At 41.1% G+C, this 18,812-nt stretch overlaps 1 protein-coding gene across 5 annotated transcripts in view; it reads right to left on the bottom strand.

Annotated features, from left to right (window-relative positions):
- Positions 1-18,812, bottom strand: part of LOC122550083 (integrin beta-1-like) — a 101,307-nt gene that overhangs the window by 55,530 nt on the left and 26,965 nt on the right. For all 5 annotated transcript variants that reach the window (XM_043690612.2, XM_043690614.2, XM_043690617.2 and 2 more), the window contains 5 exons: positions 13,804-14,020; positions 10,451-10,621; positions 9,598-9,791; positions 2,957-3,112; positions 77-172 (listed from right to left, as the gene is read on the bottom strand). In XM_043690612.2, the coding sequence (XP_043546547.1) occupies positions 77-172; positions 2,957-3,112; positions 9,598-9,791; positions 10,451-10,621; positions 13,804-14,020 (834 nt within the window). The remainder of the gene's footprint in view (positions 1-76; positions 173-2,956; positions 3,113-9,597; positions 9,792-10,450; positions 10,622-13,803; positions 14,021-18,812) is intronic.

The following is an 18,812-nucleotide window of genomic DNA, read 5'->3' as shown; positions in this document are numbered from 1 at the left end:
GCTGGGTTAGGGTACATGCACTGCCATTGGATTTTCCAGCTCCATTAATATCTGGCCCTCCCAACAGCTGTCTTACCTTGTAAATGTCTTTGAACTCTTCGTTAACAGCAAAAAAAAGATGGATGTTATTGTCCGCAAGCTTTTGTGCCAACTGAGAAATGGATGGATGATCCTATAAATAAAAAACATTTTGGAAGTTGCAGAATAGCAAAGAAAATGAAATGCAAGTTGCACAACAATATCAGTGGCTTTGAAAAATTGCAACGTGATCATATCAGGTCATTTCCTAATCTATATAACATCTTTATTTTTACAATTAACTTTCAACAATAATCTGTGATATTGATTTCACTCCTACCGACAGCATAGAGCAGACACACCTCCAATATGTCATTGGCAGGGTTGCCGATTTTATTTAAGTATGTTCCGAGAATGCAATAGTTATCACATCTGTTTGATTACATGACATTCAAACATGTGACATTTGATCTTGTGACATTTACTACAGGATAATAGTCTAGTGGGTAGAGAAATTATGGTCACCACATTCCTGTACTGCCGTGAGACCTGATTAGGTATCAGTGTGCAACAAAAGTTCCTTCAGTTATGTCTTCATTCTCCTGACTGAATGGGAGGATTGTTGAACAAATGTTAGTTTCCTCCTTCAAACCATAACTGTTCAGGCAATCTGTAAAACAACTGTAAAAACAACTTTGGTGGACGAGACATCCAGATGGCTGAAATTCTTCTCTCCTGACAGGTCAACTTTTAAATAGTCAGTGGTCCAGGTGTGTGCAGTTATCTGCATTTTCTAAGTGCACGTGTTCTTTCAGGACTTACATGGTCCAGTGTGTGCCAGGATAGTCACCTTCCAGTAGAACAAGAAGAGTCTTCTATATAGATAAGGTGATATTTACTGCATCTCTGCAACTGTTCGCAGGTTACAACAGGAGGTTCTACATTATACAAGGACTGTTGGGAAAACCTAGCCTTATGCCTGACTCTCAAGAGATCCTAGCTTTCTCCTGAAGTCTTCATTACATTGTCACAGTGGGTGGCACTTACTGCATCCAGGCAAGTATTGGTTCTTCTAAACCCTTTCAGATGCACAACAGTTAAGAACAGGTCACAGAAATCACTTAAAAAATACTTGAAAGGTCCCATTGAGGCATGGAACCATCGTCCTTAATAACCAGGAGAAGCTAGTTACATTCAATCAGAATGGCAATAACTTGGCCATTAAGAAAGGGTTGTGCGTTAGTCACAGCATCTTATGAATGACACAGGCGGGGAATAAAAAAAAATAGAAGCATATCCTGCAGTCTGGGATTGGCCTGCCTTATGGGGCAATCATATCCACAAAGGTCTGTAGGTCAAGGATCAACCTGTTCCCCCATGGCAGAAGCTCAGGACCCTGAGAAAATGTCACCCATGAATCAACAATGATTTTCTGTACCCAGAAATTTAATTAACTCAGCTGGACTTGCCACATAAACACAGAGGCTACAAGAGCAGGTCAGAGGCTAGGAATACCACAGCGAGTAACTCACCTCCTGACTCCCTAAAGCCTGTCCACCATCTACAAGGCACAAGTCAGGAGTGTGATGGAATACTCCCCACTTGCCTGGATGAGTGCAGCCCCAACAACACTCAAGAAGTTTGACACCATTCGGGACAAAGCAGTCCAGTTGACTGGTACCACATCCATAAGCACCCACTCTTTCCACCATTGCCACTCAGTAGCAGCAGTGGGTACTATCTACAATATGCTCTGCAGAAATTCACCAAACATCTTAAACTGCACCATTCAATCCCATGAACACTTCCATCCATTAGCACGAGGGTAGCAGATACATGAGAATACTACCACCTGCAAGTTCCTCTCCAAGCCACTCATCATCCTGACTTGGAACTATATCGTTGTCCTTTCACTGGCACTGTGTTAACTTCCTGGAATTCCTTCCTTATGGGCATTTGGGTCTACCTATAGCACAGTGACTGCAGCAGCTCACCACCACTTTTTCAACAGCAACTAGAGACAGGCAAGAAATGCCGGCCAGCCAATGATATCCATATCCCATGTTTGAATTTTTAAAAATTCTTAATACACATGGGTGGCCTGAAATAAAAACTGCATTACTAGAAATGTACTGGAGATTATACCTAAGTAAGCTAACATCCCAAAATATATCACGTTTTCATTCCTTGTTGCTGGGTCAATATCCACAGTTTTCTTCCTAACAATATTATAGAATCACCACAAGTGATTCAAGGAGATCACTTGGGCGGCACAGTGGCACAGTAGTTAGCACTGCTGCCTCACAGCGCCAGAGACCTGGGTTCAATTCCCGCCTCAGGAGACTGACTGTGTGGAGTTTACACGTTCTCCCCGTGTCTGCGTGGGTTTCCTCCGGGTGCTCCGGTTTCCTCCCACAGTCCAAAGATGTGCAGGTCAGGTGAATTGGCCATGCTAAATTGCCCGTAGTGTTAGGTAAGGGGTAAATGTAGGGGTATGGGTGGGTTGTGCTTCTGCGGGTCGGTGTGGACTTGTTGGGCCGAAGGGCCTGTTTCCACACTGTAATGTAATCTGTAAAAAAAGAGATGTAGTCTACCAGATCTCAGGGCATCAACTGGTAGTAATGCATGTGAGGTAGCCAGAATTACCATATCACAAAGACTAACAATAACACAATTGACTAAATCACTGATCAATTGCTGTGTTTGGTCTAATGTCCAGCGCAATTAGTAGGACAAGACGAACAATCAATCCTAACTATTTTCAAGCCAAGGTCAAAGAAGGCAATGGAAAATGCTTTGAATTATGTAAACCCCAAACAACACCTTTTTAATATAGATTCTCAAGAAGCATAAATAAATACTTTTTCTCTTAAAATAGCTGTATCATCTATCGAATATGTTTTTATGTTGAATTTAATAAGTTCAAAAGCAAGCTTACATGATGATGATTCAATGTATATACACCTTGACTATCAATGTGGCATTTACCATCATTGGGCAACAAACCGCTGCCTTTACCATCTCTAGCAAAATGGAGTCCTGTATTAGTGTAATAGACAAGCATTTTTGTGACTGACCTCCAACCAGTTGTATCCTGTAAGGTAAAGCAGATTTAAATAAATTAAAGGTAAATACAGACTTAGTTCAAAGAACAGTTTTACTTGGCGAAATGGCGAAAAGAGGAAGGATATAGAGATAAACTTGAAAAGTTGATTTCAGAGATATAAGCTTTAGAGAAAAGTCTTCCACATACCATTTACATTACAATATTATAGGAAGATGGCAATGTATGTACAGGTTTAGCACATTAAACTAAGGGGTCAGATATAATTAAAAGAATGTTATGATGATCCCAATTAATGTTATTATTGGACAAGTCAGATCCCAGATTGAAACCTGGTTTGATACTTTTCTTTACTTGAAGAGGTGGCCCTTCACTGAAGCACAACCATGAAATTTTGCAGGTTTAGTTCCATAAACCAAACTCGACATATAACACAATTCTAAACATTTAGAAGCACGCAGTAAAACACAATCCCATTAACCCCAAAAGAAGTCCTTTACAGTAGTGAGACCAGAGTGAATTCCCTTCTGTTTTATATTTATAAGGCTTTATTTAACTTTATTACCTTTCTTAAGAATCCAACAGCATCTTACTACAGTCTTCATGCAAATGAGCTTAGACTTTCTCAGCTTCAAACAACTCCTGTAGCATTTTGACCAAATGCTTTTTGTCTGGAACCTTTGAACTAAATTTCTTACACTGAGGTGAGTCTTTCTTAATAGTCCTAATAATCTCCCCCATGGAGGTCATGAAGAGCACCAAATATCTTGGCGTACAGCTGGTGGAGAATCTCACTTGGATCTTCAACACCAGCTCCATAACCGAAAAGGCCCAACAGAATCTCTACTTTCTGTGCAGGCTGGGGAAAGTCCATCTCCGAAACCCCATCCTCTCCAAATTCGACAGAGGGTTCATTGAGAGTATCCTGAGCTGCTGCATCACTGTCTCGATTCGCAAGATCCTACAACGGATAGTGAGGAGAGCTGAAAGTATCATTGGGGTCTCTCTTCCCTCCATTACAGTCATTTACACCACACGCTGCATCCAAAAGGCTAGGAGCATTGTGGAAGACCCCATACACCCCTCAATCAAACTCTTCTCCCTCCTGCATCTGGCAGAAGATACTGGCGCATTCGGTCTCTCTTGGCCAGACTGTGCAACAGTTTCTTCCCCCAAGCCATCAAGCTCCTTAACACAGTATGATCAGACTCTTTCCCATCTGAGATTCTTTGTACAATTTTGAGTTGCTGCTAGAAAAATGTGTATTATTTGTCATTCTTCTATTACACTGTAACTTGGGTGTTTTGTACTTCTTATGTACGTTAAGCCATGCACGATTGTGTAGTTTGTGTTGTCCAGGTAGCACCCTCGGTGCTGGAGGAACGCTGTCTCATTTTTACTGTATCAATTGTATACGGTAGAAATGACAAATAAAAAGCTACTCTACTCTACTCTACCTTCCACAGGAGTAATTGTTTTATGTATCCAGCTTCACCTAAGACTTCTGCCAAACTACCAAACTAAAACCCAAAAAGCTTTTGTCCTAAGCTATGACTGTTTCCCCAAAGCACCCCCAAAATTCCAAAATCTTCTGTCCGAAAGCTTAAACACGACAATGTTTACTTTCTTGTTGAGTAACATTCAGTAATAGTTATACAGCTAACCTTTATCATTTTTAAGGCTCAGGTTTTGCTGTGGTTTATTTCTAAACACAATTGCTATAACATTGTTGTTCAAGTAAAGATTTGACAGCCTCGGGATCAGGGCCAAATGAGATCAACATCAATGAGAATAATTCCAACACGCAGAACAGCTGATGCACACTACAGATGTTGGATCAAGAGGTCATTTAGAGACCTTGATCCACCCATCACTGTTTCAAAACTCCAGTTGAACTTAAGGATTTTGAGAAAACACACAGCCATCACCTTCCTCAGCTTCTTGGGAACATTCCTAAAGACAGCTGTCACCGAGCACCTTTAACACTGCTTCAAGCACATTAATTCTCTCAAATCAACATCAATCAAGTGGGAACTTGCTTCAAATGTCAGAATAAATCCCAATGCAGCTTCAATAAAATGATTGCCGACTTATTCTCCTGCTGAATATCAAAAAGGTTTTGATAATGAATACAAAATACCACTTCCCAGAATGACATCCCCAATAACCTGATTCATTGTTAATACAGCAAGATCTTTCCTAACACTATAGGAAACTTGAACGTTTATTTTTGACTCATTTCTTCTGGTGTTAACAACATCAAAATGGGGTCACTCATCTTATAGTCCTATTAAGACCAGAGATGTGACCAGCAATATTTTAAATGGGTGCTATAATTGGTAGGCGAAAGTGAGGACTGCGGATGCTGGAGATCAGAGTCAAGATTAGTGGTGCTGGAAAACACAGCAGGTCAGCAGGAAAATCGACGTTTTGGGCAAAAGCTCTTCATCAGGAATGAGGCAGGGCTTTTGCCCAAAACGTCGATTTTCCTGCTTCTTGGATGCTGCCTGACCTGCTATGCTTTTCCAGCACCGCTAATCTTGAGTCTGCTATAATTGTAGTCTAACTTGATTCCTGATGAAGGGCTTATGCCCTGAAATGTCGATTCTTCTGCTCTTCAGATGCTGCCTGACCTGCTGTGCTTTCCCAGCACCAAACTCTCGACTCTAACCTGACTCATGATCTGATGACTGTGTCACATGATCCTGCCCCATTAGTTACCTGATGAGGAAGCAGCACTCCGAAAGCTAGTGCTTTCAAATAAACCTGTTAGACCTTAACCTGGTGTTGTGTGATTTTCACGTGATGTGAAGGTGTCAGTGTTGGACTGGGGTGGACAAAGACAGAAATCACATGACACTGGGTTATGGTCCAACAGGTTTATTTGAAATCATAAGCTTTTAGGGTGTTGTCCCTTTGTAGTGTGGACTACACCTGATGAAGGGGCTACACTCCATAAGCTTGTGATTTCAAATAAACCTGTTGTCATGTGATTTCCAACTTGATTCAGACAATAGACTCATTATAGCACAGAGATCAATGCTCTGTGAACCCCCAATGGTTATTTTCAGAATTTCTGTTCATCATTCATAGTCAAGGATGACCACAACTTCATATAGAATTCACTGAGTTAAATTTCAACTGTGATGTGTTCAAAAATAGCTAACCAGTCCAATTTGGCCACAGTGTGATATGCTGTATGTTGGATACACATTGTTTGTACAGAAGAGTTTCTGGCAGCTCTGGACTCGTAAAGCTTACATTTCCTGCTGGCCAATGGGAATTTGTTCAGATCCTAAGAGATAGCTGATGAGACCGCAACACACAGAGAAATCTTATGCAAGGTTTTGCCATGTAGCAGGGGAGAAGTTCAATGCTTCAGTGAAACCTACAGGATGCCCCTGAAGTGTTTTTTTTTGTGTCTCCATGTGAACATTTGTCTTAAGTAAGTCCACCATTGGAAAGTTTTCCTGGCAAGTACTCAACAGTCATCTGGCACCATGTGCTTAAAGCTCCTCTACAAAATCGGGGACTGAGACACATCAGGACTATCCGTAAACCATGAAATGGCTGAAGCCTTGTCTAGTGTAAGCGTCAAGCAGCTCCACCAGTAAGTGTTACAAGCATATTATATTTAATCATTTTGTCAGCTTGAATGGGAAGAATTGAGGATGTCTGGTTTATGCATTTTAAAAAACATCAATGAAAGGTTATCGGAGAATAACGCTTTATTAGGCATTTCTTGATAGTAACAAGCCTTGTGATAACTGCTTGTGTATTGGAGGGCCTCTGTCTGTCAGGCTGAAAGGTCTGCTTCGGATATTGTTTGGTGATCAGCTTGCTACCCAGCTGAGCTCTCCTGTATGCTACCTGACACACTGATCTAACTGCTTTTGTGTGAGAAGTCTCTGAAAGAATGGTATGTATTGCAAGATAGTCAACATTTCCAGTGTTTTGCTTCTACAACACTGATTGCCATCTTTGGTGGGAAGTGGTTGGCTGCTGGACCAAACACACTGTGAACAATTTCACAGGTAATGGAGCAAAAGGACTCCAGGAGCCTGATCAAGATCAGATTAGGATCTTTTCTTGGGCAGATGGAGTAACAGTCATAGAGATGTAAAGCATGGAAACAGATCCTTTGGTCCAACCTGTCCATGCCGACCAGATATCCCAACACAATCTAGTCCCACCTGCCAGCATCTGGCCCATATCCATCCAAACCTTTCTTATTCATATACCCGTCCAAATGCCTTTTAAATGTAGCAATTGTACCAGCCTCCACCACTTCCTCTGGCAGCTCATTCCATACACGTACCACCCTCTGTGTGAAAAAGTTGCCCCTTAGGTCTCTTTTATATTTTTCCCCTCTCACCCTAAACCTATGCCCTCTAGTTCTGGACTCACCGACATAGGTATATAATTCCAGTTCTGCCACTCCAAGCCTCTCTCCTTGAAGAATCACAGCCCTGTAACTTTGATAAAAGCAAAAAAAACTGCACTTGCTGGAAATCTGAAACAAGAGCAGAAATTGCAGGAGAAACTCAGCAGGTCTGGCAGCATCTGTGGAGAGAAAGCAGAGTCAATCCAGGTTCAGTGACCCTTCTTTAGAATTTCTGTAATGTTAACTCTGCTTTTGCTTCACAGATGCTGCCAGAGCTGCTGAGGTTCTGAAGTGATTTCTGCTCTTGTTCCTGTAACTTTGCTGCTTGGTAAGGATGTCATATATTGGGAGGCCCAGGGCCAATAGGCTGCGACTCTGCAATTTGCAGACATGATGTTAGTAATGTCATTGCCTCAAACTCATGGACACGCATTCACCGTGGGCAAAAAATGGTCACCTCGTAAACACCACAGATACATGCTGGCATCTTGGCCTACGCAGCAAGTGTGTTCCTCTGGTAACACAAACCTCCCCACCCACCCACCTACACAGTAACAGAGATCAGTTAGCACACTCTCTCGCCACATGCAGTCAGCAGCAATCGCCACAGGTTACAAGATCTCAGTGGGTGCACCACTCTGTGCATGGGCGATCAAACAGTGCACTTTATGTATCCCCCAAGTGAAATCCAACCCCATCTGTACAGCAGAAATCTGTACTGTAAACAATCCTTTTCCACATTTAAACTCGACTTCATTTACTTTGTTATCAAATTTGCAACTGAATATTGGGCATTCCTCAGTGTGCCAGGCTTATTGGCTCCTATTAGCATGAGAAGTTAGCTAACCTTGCTAATTTATCTTTTTCAGCTGCACAGTTAATGATATTACAGGTCGAGTTGTTTGGTACATTTCTGATATTATTATCATGATGCTATTATGGTTAGTTCTCGTCTGCCCAGTGCAGCTTTTCTTGGTGTTGTTACAGGGTTCGGGTGTTAAGCCAGTATTTGTTGCCCACTCCCAGGTTCCCTTGAGCTAAGTGACGTGCTGGGCTATTTCAGTGGGCAGTTAAGAGTCACTCACAATTCTGTGGGTCAGATCTAGCACAGACTGAGGAAAGACAACACTAGTCCTCCTTAAAGGCTCTAAGCGAACCAAATGATTTTGTATGACAAGGTATGACATTTGTATGACATTAATCTAGCTGTATTATCACTAGACTATTAATCCAGAGACACAGGTCATGTTTGGTCTTGTCCCACCATGACAGGTGGTGAAGTTCTAATCCAATAAAAATCTGGAATTAAGATTTAGGAATCAATTAATAATTCCCCTGACTTAAGGAATTAAACTATTGCTGATAGTCAGGAAAAACCCATCTGGTTCAGGAAACTGCCATCCTTACCTGGCCTGACCTAGATGTAACTCCAGACCTACCGCAATGTGGTTGACTCTTAGCTGCCCTCTGGGTGATAAATACTGGCCTAGACAGCAATGCCCACATTCCAAGACTGAATAGTAAAAAAAAACAATAGTTCCATTGTCACCGTTGCTAAATCCAGCTCTCAAACTGCTTCAGCCTCAAACTTCCTAGTCCAGTGACATTCCCCATGGTGATTGATTTGACCGATTAGTCCTACTGTACGACATATCACTGGCATTCAGTCTGTGATTAAAGTCATAGACTGTGCTCTCATGATTTCCAAATTGAGATTTCAGCTTCTGGCTGAAACACACAGATCACGGATTGCTTTCTATTGCAATTTTTCATCAGGAGGGTGAAGCTGAATGCAAGACTCTGTCGAAAATTGAAGCTTATTTGAAAAGAGGTACAGGGATACACAATTATTAGGAAGAAGAGGTTCTTGCTGTGCTGAGAAAGAAAGCTTCTCTGCCTTCAAGGCGAGGATATTCAGAATTATATTCAGCTAACGGTGGGAATGGCAGCTCCTATGCTGCCTTAGTACATGGAAATGAAATGCTGGCTGAATGGGATGAAAATAGTTAGTCTGTCGTGGTTGACTAGTACAGACTCAATGGGCCGAAGAGTCTTTTCCTGACATAATAGAAACACCCACATTTAGATTAAAGAGGCATTGATATTTAAACTTTGAAGTATTTCCACTCACCCCACAGACCACAGCTTGCATTATAGCATCAGTACCATCTTCTGAAGAATTCTGACTTGCAGTGAAAGTCTGACTGTTGAGGAGTGTATTGAATCTAGCCCCATCAGAGGTCAGTGATAGAACATTCTTGAAACTGAATTGACTTCCACAGATTTCTCCAGCTGTACAAGAATTTTTCTGCAAGATACCAAGCCCTAAAAGAAAACCCATTCACTGATAAGGAAATGTTACTTGAGCCAAGATAAGTAAAGTAGAGAAGGCTAATTTTAAAAAAAGATGCAATGAAAAATGTTGCTCAGAGAGAGTCATAGAATCCTGCAGCACGGAGACAGGCCCTTTGGCCCAAACTGGTCCATGCCAACCAAAATGTCCGTCCACCTTAACTTCATTTTCCTGCACTTGACCCATATCCTTTCAAACCTTTTCTGTCCATATATATGTCCAAATGCCTTTTAAATGTTGCTAATGTATCCACCTCAAATACCACCTTCTGTGTAAAAAAGTTGCCCCTCAGGTTCTCTATTATTGTTTCCCCTCTAACCTTAAACTGATGCCCTCTAGTTCCCCCACCCTGGAAAAAAGACTGAGTGCATTCACCCCATCCATGCCTCTCAGGATCTTACACACTTCTACAAGATCCCCCCTCAGTCTCCTAAGCTCTAAAGGTAAAAAGCTTGATCAGGTTTACAATAAATTCAGGGCTGTGACATGAAACTTATTTTGCCAAAGTCAACTTTTCTGAGGGGGAGAAAGCAGTCTAGTCTTATCTTACAATTCTTATGCTGTCTATTGTGGTGTTTTATACAACTTCAAGGATCCAGATCAGGAAAGAAAGGTTTAAGGCTTTCATTACCAATCCTGAAATCAGTAGTTGTCTTCTGCAATTTTCTCTCCAGCTCAATTCCTAGCCTTTTCATGTTTTCTAAGTCATCCTGCTGAGAAAGGGAGAGGTCCACAAGGTAGTAAAGATCAATGGGATAGTCTTCAGCTCTCTGAAACTGCAGTGAGAAGGTTTGAGGCTCACCTGAAAAGTCACAAAAAATTTGTATGTTATGAAATCACAAATATGAAATATACAAGAGCTATCTACAAGATGCACTGCTTTGATTGTATCTTTCCCCATAACTTCTATCATCCAGAAAGACCAAAGCAGCAAATGCATGGGAACACCTCCCACTGCGAGTTCCCTCTAAGCCACACAACATTCTGATTTTAACTGTAGCACGGTTCCTTTGATGTTAATCAGTTAACATCCTGAAAGACCCTTTCTAACAGCACTGTGGGAATGTGTTTATTGCAAACATTTCAGAGGTTCAACAAAACCTGTACCTTCCCAAGGGCAATTAGGGATGGGTAATAAACACTGACTATGCACATATCCTTCATGCAAAAGAAAAAATTTACAAGATCATTAATGCTGAGAGACTCCTTAATCCAGCAGAAATCAGCAAGTAAACATGTGAATTCAAAGGCAGTGTGTTCCAAATGCAATTCAATTGGTCAATCTACCAGGCTGGAAGCAAAACACAATTTATTTTTACACTATAGTTAAAATATGGACAAAATAAGAATTTAATAAAAGCTTACCTGTAACTCTATTGAAATAATTAACAGGAATATATATATGTTACCTACTGCTGAATAGCTGTTCCAATATAGTAACATCCCATAAACACACCCTTGGCAAACACAAACTCAGTCAAATAGATTGTCTCACATGCATCGTTTCTCCTGTCCAGGAAGAAAGAAGACCAATAGAAAATACTGAGAGAAAGAGAGATGAAGAAAACTCAAGAGCTTCGCTGTAGCTACTGAAAGTTAAACTAAATTCCTGATTCTGTGGGAGCTTGATTCCACCTCTTTAAAAATAAACCCATGGCCTCACAAGAACAGACCCTCTGTCACCTCTTAAAGCCATAGTATTGTCTCACTAAGAATGAAAGGGTGTTTTGCACTATCTGGTTGTCTTCCCTCGGTATTCTAAGATAGGTAAGAGCAGTCTTTTCTTGGTGGAAGGAATCCTGCTGAAAGCCCACTGTGCAGTGTTGAGGTTTCATTATGTAAAAAGCGAGCAATACTGAAGTTATCATTGTTGCGCATTAATTATTGGCAAGTAAGTCAGTCTATACATTAGTAAATCAAGTCCATTTCACGTCTTTGACAACTGTGAAATGGGGCAGGATAGGGCTGGTGTTCCAAATTCAAAGTTTATTTTTTTTTCATAATGTCTATTTAATGCAGGATAAAATGGAACATTGAAAAGGTCATGGGACCTGTTCTAACACCTGCCAACAGGGTTGGTTTTTAAAGTTTGAAAATGGGAAGAGAAGTTTGGTTTAGTGGGAACAAGGTGCAACTGTTCATACCTGTAGACAATAGTAAGAGCAATAATTAAGAGCAGTAATCTTCATGAATTGGTGATTCAAGTTAGAAGGGAATACTTGCAGTATGGAAACAGGTCATTTGGCCCAACAAGTCCACACTGACCCTTAGAAGAGTATCCCACCCAAACCTATTCCCTATTACTCTACATTTACCCCTGATGAATGCACCTAACCTACACATCCCTGAACACTATGGGCAATTTAGCATAACCAATTCACTCAAAGTGTGCATCTTTGGATTGTAGAAGGAAACCGGCGTACATGAAAGTAACCTACGCAGACACGTGGAGAATGTGATTAGGTTAGATTACATTACAGTGTGGAAACAGGCCCTTCAGCCCAATAAGTCCACACCGACCCTCCGAACCGCAACCCACCCATACCCCTACATTTACCCATTACCTAACACTACGGGCAATTTAGCATGGCCAATTCACCTGACCTGCACATCTTTGGATTGTGGGAGGAAACTGGAGCACCCGGAGGAAACCCACGCAAACACAGGGAGAACATGCAAACTCCACACATACAGTCACCTGAGGCAGGAATTGAACCCGGGTCTCGGGCGCTGTGAGGCAGCAGTGCTAACCACTATGCCACCGTACCGCCCAAAAGTTGGCAAAAGAAAGCCTAGAAGATGAATTCACAGCCTATGTCATAGATCAATCCATTCTGACGCCACCAAGGGGACAGATTATTTTAGATCTGGTAATGTTTAATGAGACAGGATTGATTAATGACCTCAGAGTAAAGGATCTTCTCAGTAAAACTGATCTTAACATTGTAGAATTTCAATTTTAGTTACATGGTGAGAAACATGAGTCTGAAATTAGTGTCTCAAACATAAACGAAGGCAATGATATGTGTTTGAAGTTACAGTTGACTCAAATGAAATGGAACTCAAACATTGCTTAAAGATGACAAGTAAGTGAAACTTTTCAATTTGCACTGAACAGAGCTACAGCTGAATAAAGGGACACTATTTAATACAGCATGACAAGAGGATGCTGATTGGTTTGACCCTCATTGGCATGGAGATTTAGCAAGAACAATTACCCGTCAAGTTTAATTCTCAGCCAGGCAGGTAGATTCTGATTGGCCACAGCATTAACACAAGGATGTAGCATAGACTAGCTGTCTCCATGACAATCTTTCTGGAAAAGGTGCAATATTTGTACAAATTCCTTTTGACCACATAAAAAGGATCCTGTGCATTTTTATAGAGTCATAGAGATGTACAGCACTGAGTTTAAATGATTACTAGTGTAATTATTAGCGCAGACCAGATTACAGAATTATAGAACGTAGAATGGGAAAATCGGGTACAGGGAAGGTGATAGAAAAGTAGGGGAGATATTTAAGGAGATATTTTCTAATGCTGAAGTAATGTATGGAGAAAAAATTGCTTTATGCTGTGAGAGCAATCTTTGACTAACTAAAGAAGTCATTGATGGCATCAATTCAAATAAAACATGTACAGTACTGCAAAGATTAATGTTAGGCTATAACATTGAGAAAATGTTAAAAACAAACAAAAAAGGCAGAAATTGTAATGGGAGAGAAATACTGGAAATCCTGAATAAGAAGATAAAGTGCTACAGCATCAGCATGAGGAAGAGTGATCAACATTTTGAGTAGAACTTACCACAAGACTATATTTAACAGCATGCTTATAGAAGTGAGTTTGCATATTATATATATTTAAGATTGAGAATTATTGATGCTGCATAGACAATGGTAACTATAAAGTCTTACACAACAATCTGTGAATAATTATGTTTGATCGAAAGCTTTCACTGGGCTTTCCTGTAATTTGATGTACCTGGTCGTAATTTCACAATAAGCTTCTGTGTTTGAATCTGGCTTACATCCTCGGAATTCACTTTCTTCCCATTTTCCACACCAGTCAGATTTTTATCACTAATAATTCTCACAGAACCTTTAGGATTTTCAATATGTTCCATTGGACATCCTCTTCTTTTTAATGATTCAATATCATCACAGCGTGCCATTGGTAGTACCCCATGCCTCAAGAATTCCTATAAAACAGGACAGACTGGATAAGTTAATTTGCTTTTTTAGCAGTAAAGCTATTCAGATTTTCCAAGAGCCATACAATGTTTTACAGTACAAAGGCAGCCAATCCACCCAACAAATGTCTGTGCAGGTTTTTATTGAGAGAAGTCCAAAATTAATCACATGATCCTGCTCTTTCCCTACAGTCATGCATCTTCTCTAACTCAAACATTGAGGCATTTTACTTTAGCTGATGTCTCTGTCTTTCTGGTAGTGTCATTATGAATCTATGCTTTGCTCTGTATATGCCTTAACCACAGAAAACACAATGCATGATTGTAGCACACGCCAACTAGATGTTGCTTAGATATTCGACTGATCTCTGCATCCAGGTAGCTTGCACTGTCCTGTTCATTGGCTGGATATATCAGTACTGGGTGGATATTGTGAGTGACTAGCACTGCTTAAAGCTGGACTGTGCTTCTTCCAGTGGAGGTACATAGTGGCTGAAGGACGTACCGGGAGTTGTGATATTGCAGAATCTGATCTGGGAAAGCATTCCTGGAAAAAGTGAACTACAAATTTTTTTCAATTCTTGGTGGCCTCATCAGAGGATGCAAAAGGAGAGATATCCTGTATCCACAGGAGAGCTTCCAGAAGGATGGTCAAAAGGCGATTGGAACAGTTAACTATGAATGTCAAGTTATAAGAACCTGAATGTAGTGCTGCAAGACACTTTATGCTCCCTGAAGAGTAGTCAACAATAGTTAATACATCATCAAATGCTATATCCTATCAACTGCACCATTAGCGTCAGTACTGCTCAAAATGCCAGACCCCTACCGCTCACCGTCAGCCATCTCTATGGATTAGACCTCATTGATGTGCTTCACCTCATCCTCATACACTTCACACTGCTCCAAGCCTCTCACGGGCTACACACACTGGTGGCGATTCCATTCTAACAAGTAATTCGCCAAAGCAGACTGCATCACCTTCACTGACCCACTTTCCTCTCTCTTACAGGATAGATGCATTATTGTTCACCTACAAAGAAAGGAACTAGCTGTTCAGTGAGTCCCTGATCACTGCTAAGGTCGTTTCTATTCTTCAATTTCAACATAGTACACAAATTGGTGACAACCTAATAAAATTTATTTTAAAATGACGTAAATAAGTGAATAATGGAATTAAATGATGAATTAAAACTCACTAAGTTTGGCTGCTCAGGTAGTGCGTCAAAACTGCAGCATGTAGGAGCTCTGGGACACCATTGTGATCCTGGGTAAACCCATTTGCAATAAATGCTTTAAGTCCATGCAGCTCCAGCTCAAAGTCTACAGACCAGAGGCTTAACTACAGATCAGAGAATGGGGCAAGGTCCCTTGGGTTCTTAGTACTGGGTACAGTAATGCCACTTATAATAGGGACATGATGTTGTGGCTATGAGTCTGGCAGATAATGTGACTCAGAAGGCAGGAGTGCAGGAGTGTCAAACTTTGCTGTCGTCCAATAGGATTGAGGCTCTCTCAGTGAGTTTGGATGAGCAAAGGCGTTATAGCGTGGGTGAGCTAACTGACCATGACGCTGTGGTACAGGGAGACATTCAAGTGGTGTGAACAACCAGGAATGGCGTTGTTATGGGGACAGTAGAGTGAGGAGGATTGACACTGTTCTCTATAGCAAAGTGAGAGAGCCCAAATGGCAGTGTTCTCTGCCCAGTGCCAGGGTTTGTCTACACAGAGCTACAAAGGAACTTGCAGCGAGAGACTGCGAATCCAGTCACCATAGCCCATGTGGGTACCAACAACATAGCAAGACATAGGCAAGAGGTTCTGCATATAAAGTATGAGCAGATAGGCACCAAATGTAAAAACAGAATCTCAAAGGTTATATTCTCCAAAGTATTACTTGAGGTGCATGCAGATTGGCACGGGGGTACATAAAATGAGAAAGCTGAATATGTGGCTCAAGTTCATGTGTTGGAGAAGTGGGTACTGGTTTGTGACCAATAGGAGCAGTATTGGGGAAATGGAATGATCTACACTTGAACCATGTTAGAACAGTGTTCTTGTGAACTGCATAATGAAGGAGGTAGAGAGGTTGCAAATTAAATAAGGATAGAAAATTAGGTGTGGAAAGATGAAGTATATCAAATATTAGAGACAAGGTAAGAGGAGAAACTGGTAATATGGGAAATGAAGGTCAGAGAATGATAGAAAGAGACAAAGAGAGAGGAAAAAGCAAGGAGTATACAACTAATGAAAGATAACAAAAAGACAAACTAAAAGCCATCTGAATGTGTGTATAATTCATAGCAAAGTTAACAAATTAATAACACCCACTGAGAAGATAAATATGAGCCAATTACCATTATGGAAACATGGCCATAGAATAACCATGAGTGGGTCCTCAATATTGAAAGGTATATGACATGCAAGAAGAATAGGACGCTAGGTAAAGGTGGATGGGTAGCACTGTCAATCAAGGCTGGCATTTGTAAAACAGTTAGAGATGATCTTAGTTCAGAGCAGGATGTGGAATTGTTTTGGGGGATATAACAAATAGTAGGGGAAAAAAGTCAGTAGTGGGAGTTGTCTACAGGCCCCTTAACAGGAACTGCAATACAGGATAAAGTATACATGAGGAAATAGTAGGTGCCTGTGGAAAAGAGTTGACAATAATCATGGATGATTTTAATCTACATATGAACTAGAAAAATCAGATTGGCTATAGCAGCCTGGATGAGGAGATTTTAGAATGCTTTGCAAATAATTTCTTTAAAGCAACACATATTAGAACTGAGCAGAGAGCAGGTGATATTAAGCTTGGTATCCTGTTTAATGTGACAGGATTAATGAATGATCTCAAAGTAAAAGCACCACTAAAATAACAGTGACCACAACCTGATTAAATTTTATAAGTAGTTTGAAAGAGAGAAGACTGAGGCTGAGTCTAGTATTTCAAACCTAAATAAAGGCAACTATGTGGGAATGAAAGCTAAACCATCTGAAGGAACTGGCATACAAGGCTGGGTTACAGATCAATAAGCATTTGAAGTAAGTGTGACCACCCTGTGGAGCCCTTTTCTTCTAGGTTGTGAATCTGTGGAATTCGCTACCCAAAGTGGGACAGTGAGTAAATTTAAGGAGGAGTTGGACAGATTTTTAAATTGGTAATGGGTTGAAAGGTTATGGAGAGAAGGCAGGAAAATGGGGCTGAGGAGCATATTATATATATTTCAGAAAATGTAGTATAAGTATGTTCCCACTATAAAGAAAAATTCTCATATGGAATCCAAAGCTCAAACAGATCAGCCATGATCTTGTTGAATGACAGAGCAAGCTTCAGGTCTATTGGTCTACTTCTGTCCCAATTCTTAGAGTTCAAGTGAAGCCCATCCTACCAGAAGTACCCCTTTCTAATCCAGTTTTGATGCCAGTGCTCCAAAAGCTAAAACCCATTCCACCCAAATCAATCTCTGAGCCACACATTTGACTCCACAACTTTATTTACCCTACGCCAGTTTGTTTGTGGCTCAGTAGTAATCCTGAGATTATCTTGGAGGTTCTGCTTTTCAATTTACGTCTTAACTGTTCAACATCTTTCAGCAAAACCTTCTTTCTTGTCCTTCCTAAGCTGTTGGTACCATCATGGACAACAGCTACTGGTTCTCTCTCTCACCTCCCTCTCTGAGTTCTTCCACAGCCCCAAGGAGCTATCCTTAACACTGGTACCAGGCAGGCAAAACAGACTTCGGGACTCCTGCTCATGACTGCAGAGAACACTACCTATTTCCTCTTATCACACTGCCCCCTACCTCAACTACTTTCCTATTTCCTTCCCCCACTTGAATGGCTCCCTGTAACAAAGGGCCATAGTCACCCTCCCTGCAGTGCCTACTCTCGCCCACACAGCTTGTAAGAAGCTTGTAACTGTTGGATAATTGCAGGGGTGGAGGGTCCTCAATTTGAACCCCCAGGCCCTCAGACCTGCCTCACCACACCCTCCTGTCCCTGATCACAGACCGATTTAAAAGTACTTAGTCTGAGAAGTATGACCTCTTTATGGAGCAAATGCCCAGGTATCTTTCCCCTTCCCTAGTGTGACATAATGTCTGAAAGTCAGACTCCAGCTCCACTACTCAGGTCCAAAGATCCTTGAGCTGCACACACTTACTGCAGATGTGTTCGCTCTGAATCATGCTGGAGTTCAGTAGCTTCCACATGTTGCAGCAATGACACGTCACCTATCCTGCCATCACTCTCATACTTGATTCAGCTTATATATTAGTTACTCAAGATTCCCTGGTTTTTACACCACACTGTGCTGACATATTGTTTTTATTAACTAAAGAGAAATAAAAATTCACCAGGATCAATCTAATACTCGAGTCATTTTCGTAAGAAGGGAAAAAAACACTGGAATCCTAAACAAATTGAAGACCTGACTTTCACTTCAACAACTTGAAATCTTCGCCAACCCTATTCACCAATGGGTTTGGTATGCCACTCCACTGCTGGACTCACTGTAAGACAACCACTTGATCCTCACTTTTTATCCTCTCCCACTTACTTCTTACTCTGGAATGCATATTTCCTGCAGTAAACCCTAGCTCAGCCCCCCACCTTCACACTAAATTTCCACTTTAACTCAAGTTTCCAATTATAGTCAGTCTATAATTCACTTTTTCTTGCTCAGCTGTGGTCCAACAATGCTGAAGTCCCAATGCTAACTGTGCTCCACACCCAGGGGCAATACCAGCTTGGTGAAGCTAGCTGTGGACAAGCTGAAATTGTGCCACTAATTAGGGGC

This window comes from Chiloscyllium plagiosum, unplaced genomic scaffold (genome assembly GCF_037043375.1).
Source record: "Chiloscyllium plagiosum isolate Xiang-an unplaced genomic scaffold, Cpla_swu_hap1 HiC_scaffold_5, whole genome shotgun sequence".
Classification (NCBI taxonomy): domain Eukaryota; kingdom Metazoa; phylum Chordata; class Chondrichthyes; order Orectolobiformes; family Hemiscylliidae; genus Chiloscyllium; species Chiloscyllium plagiosum.
This window is presented reverse-complemented; position numbering and strand designations above follow the sequence as displayed.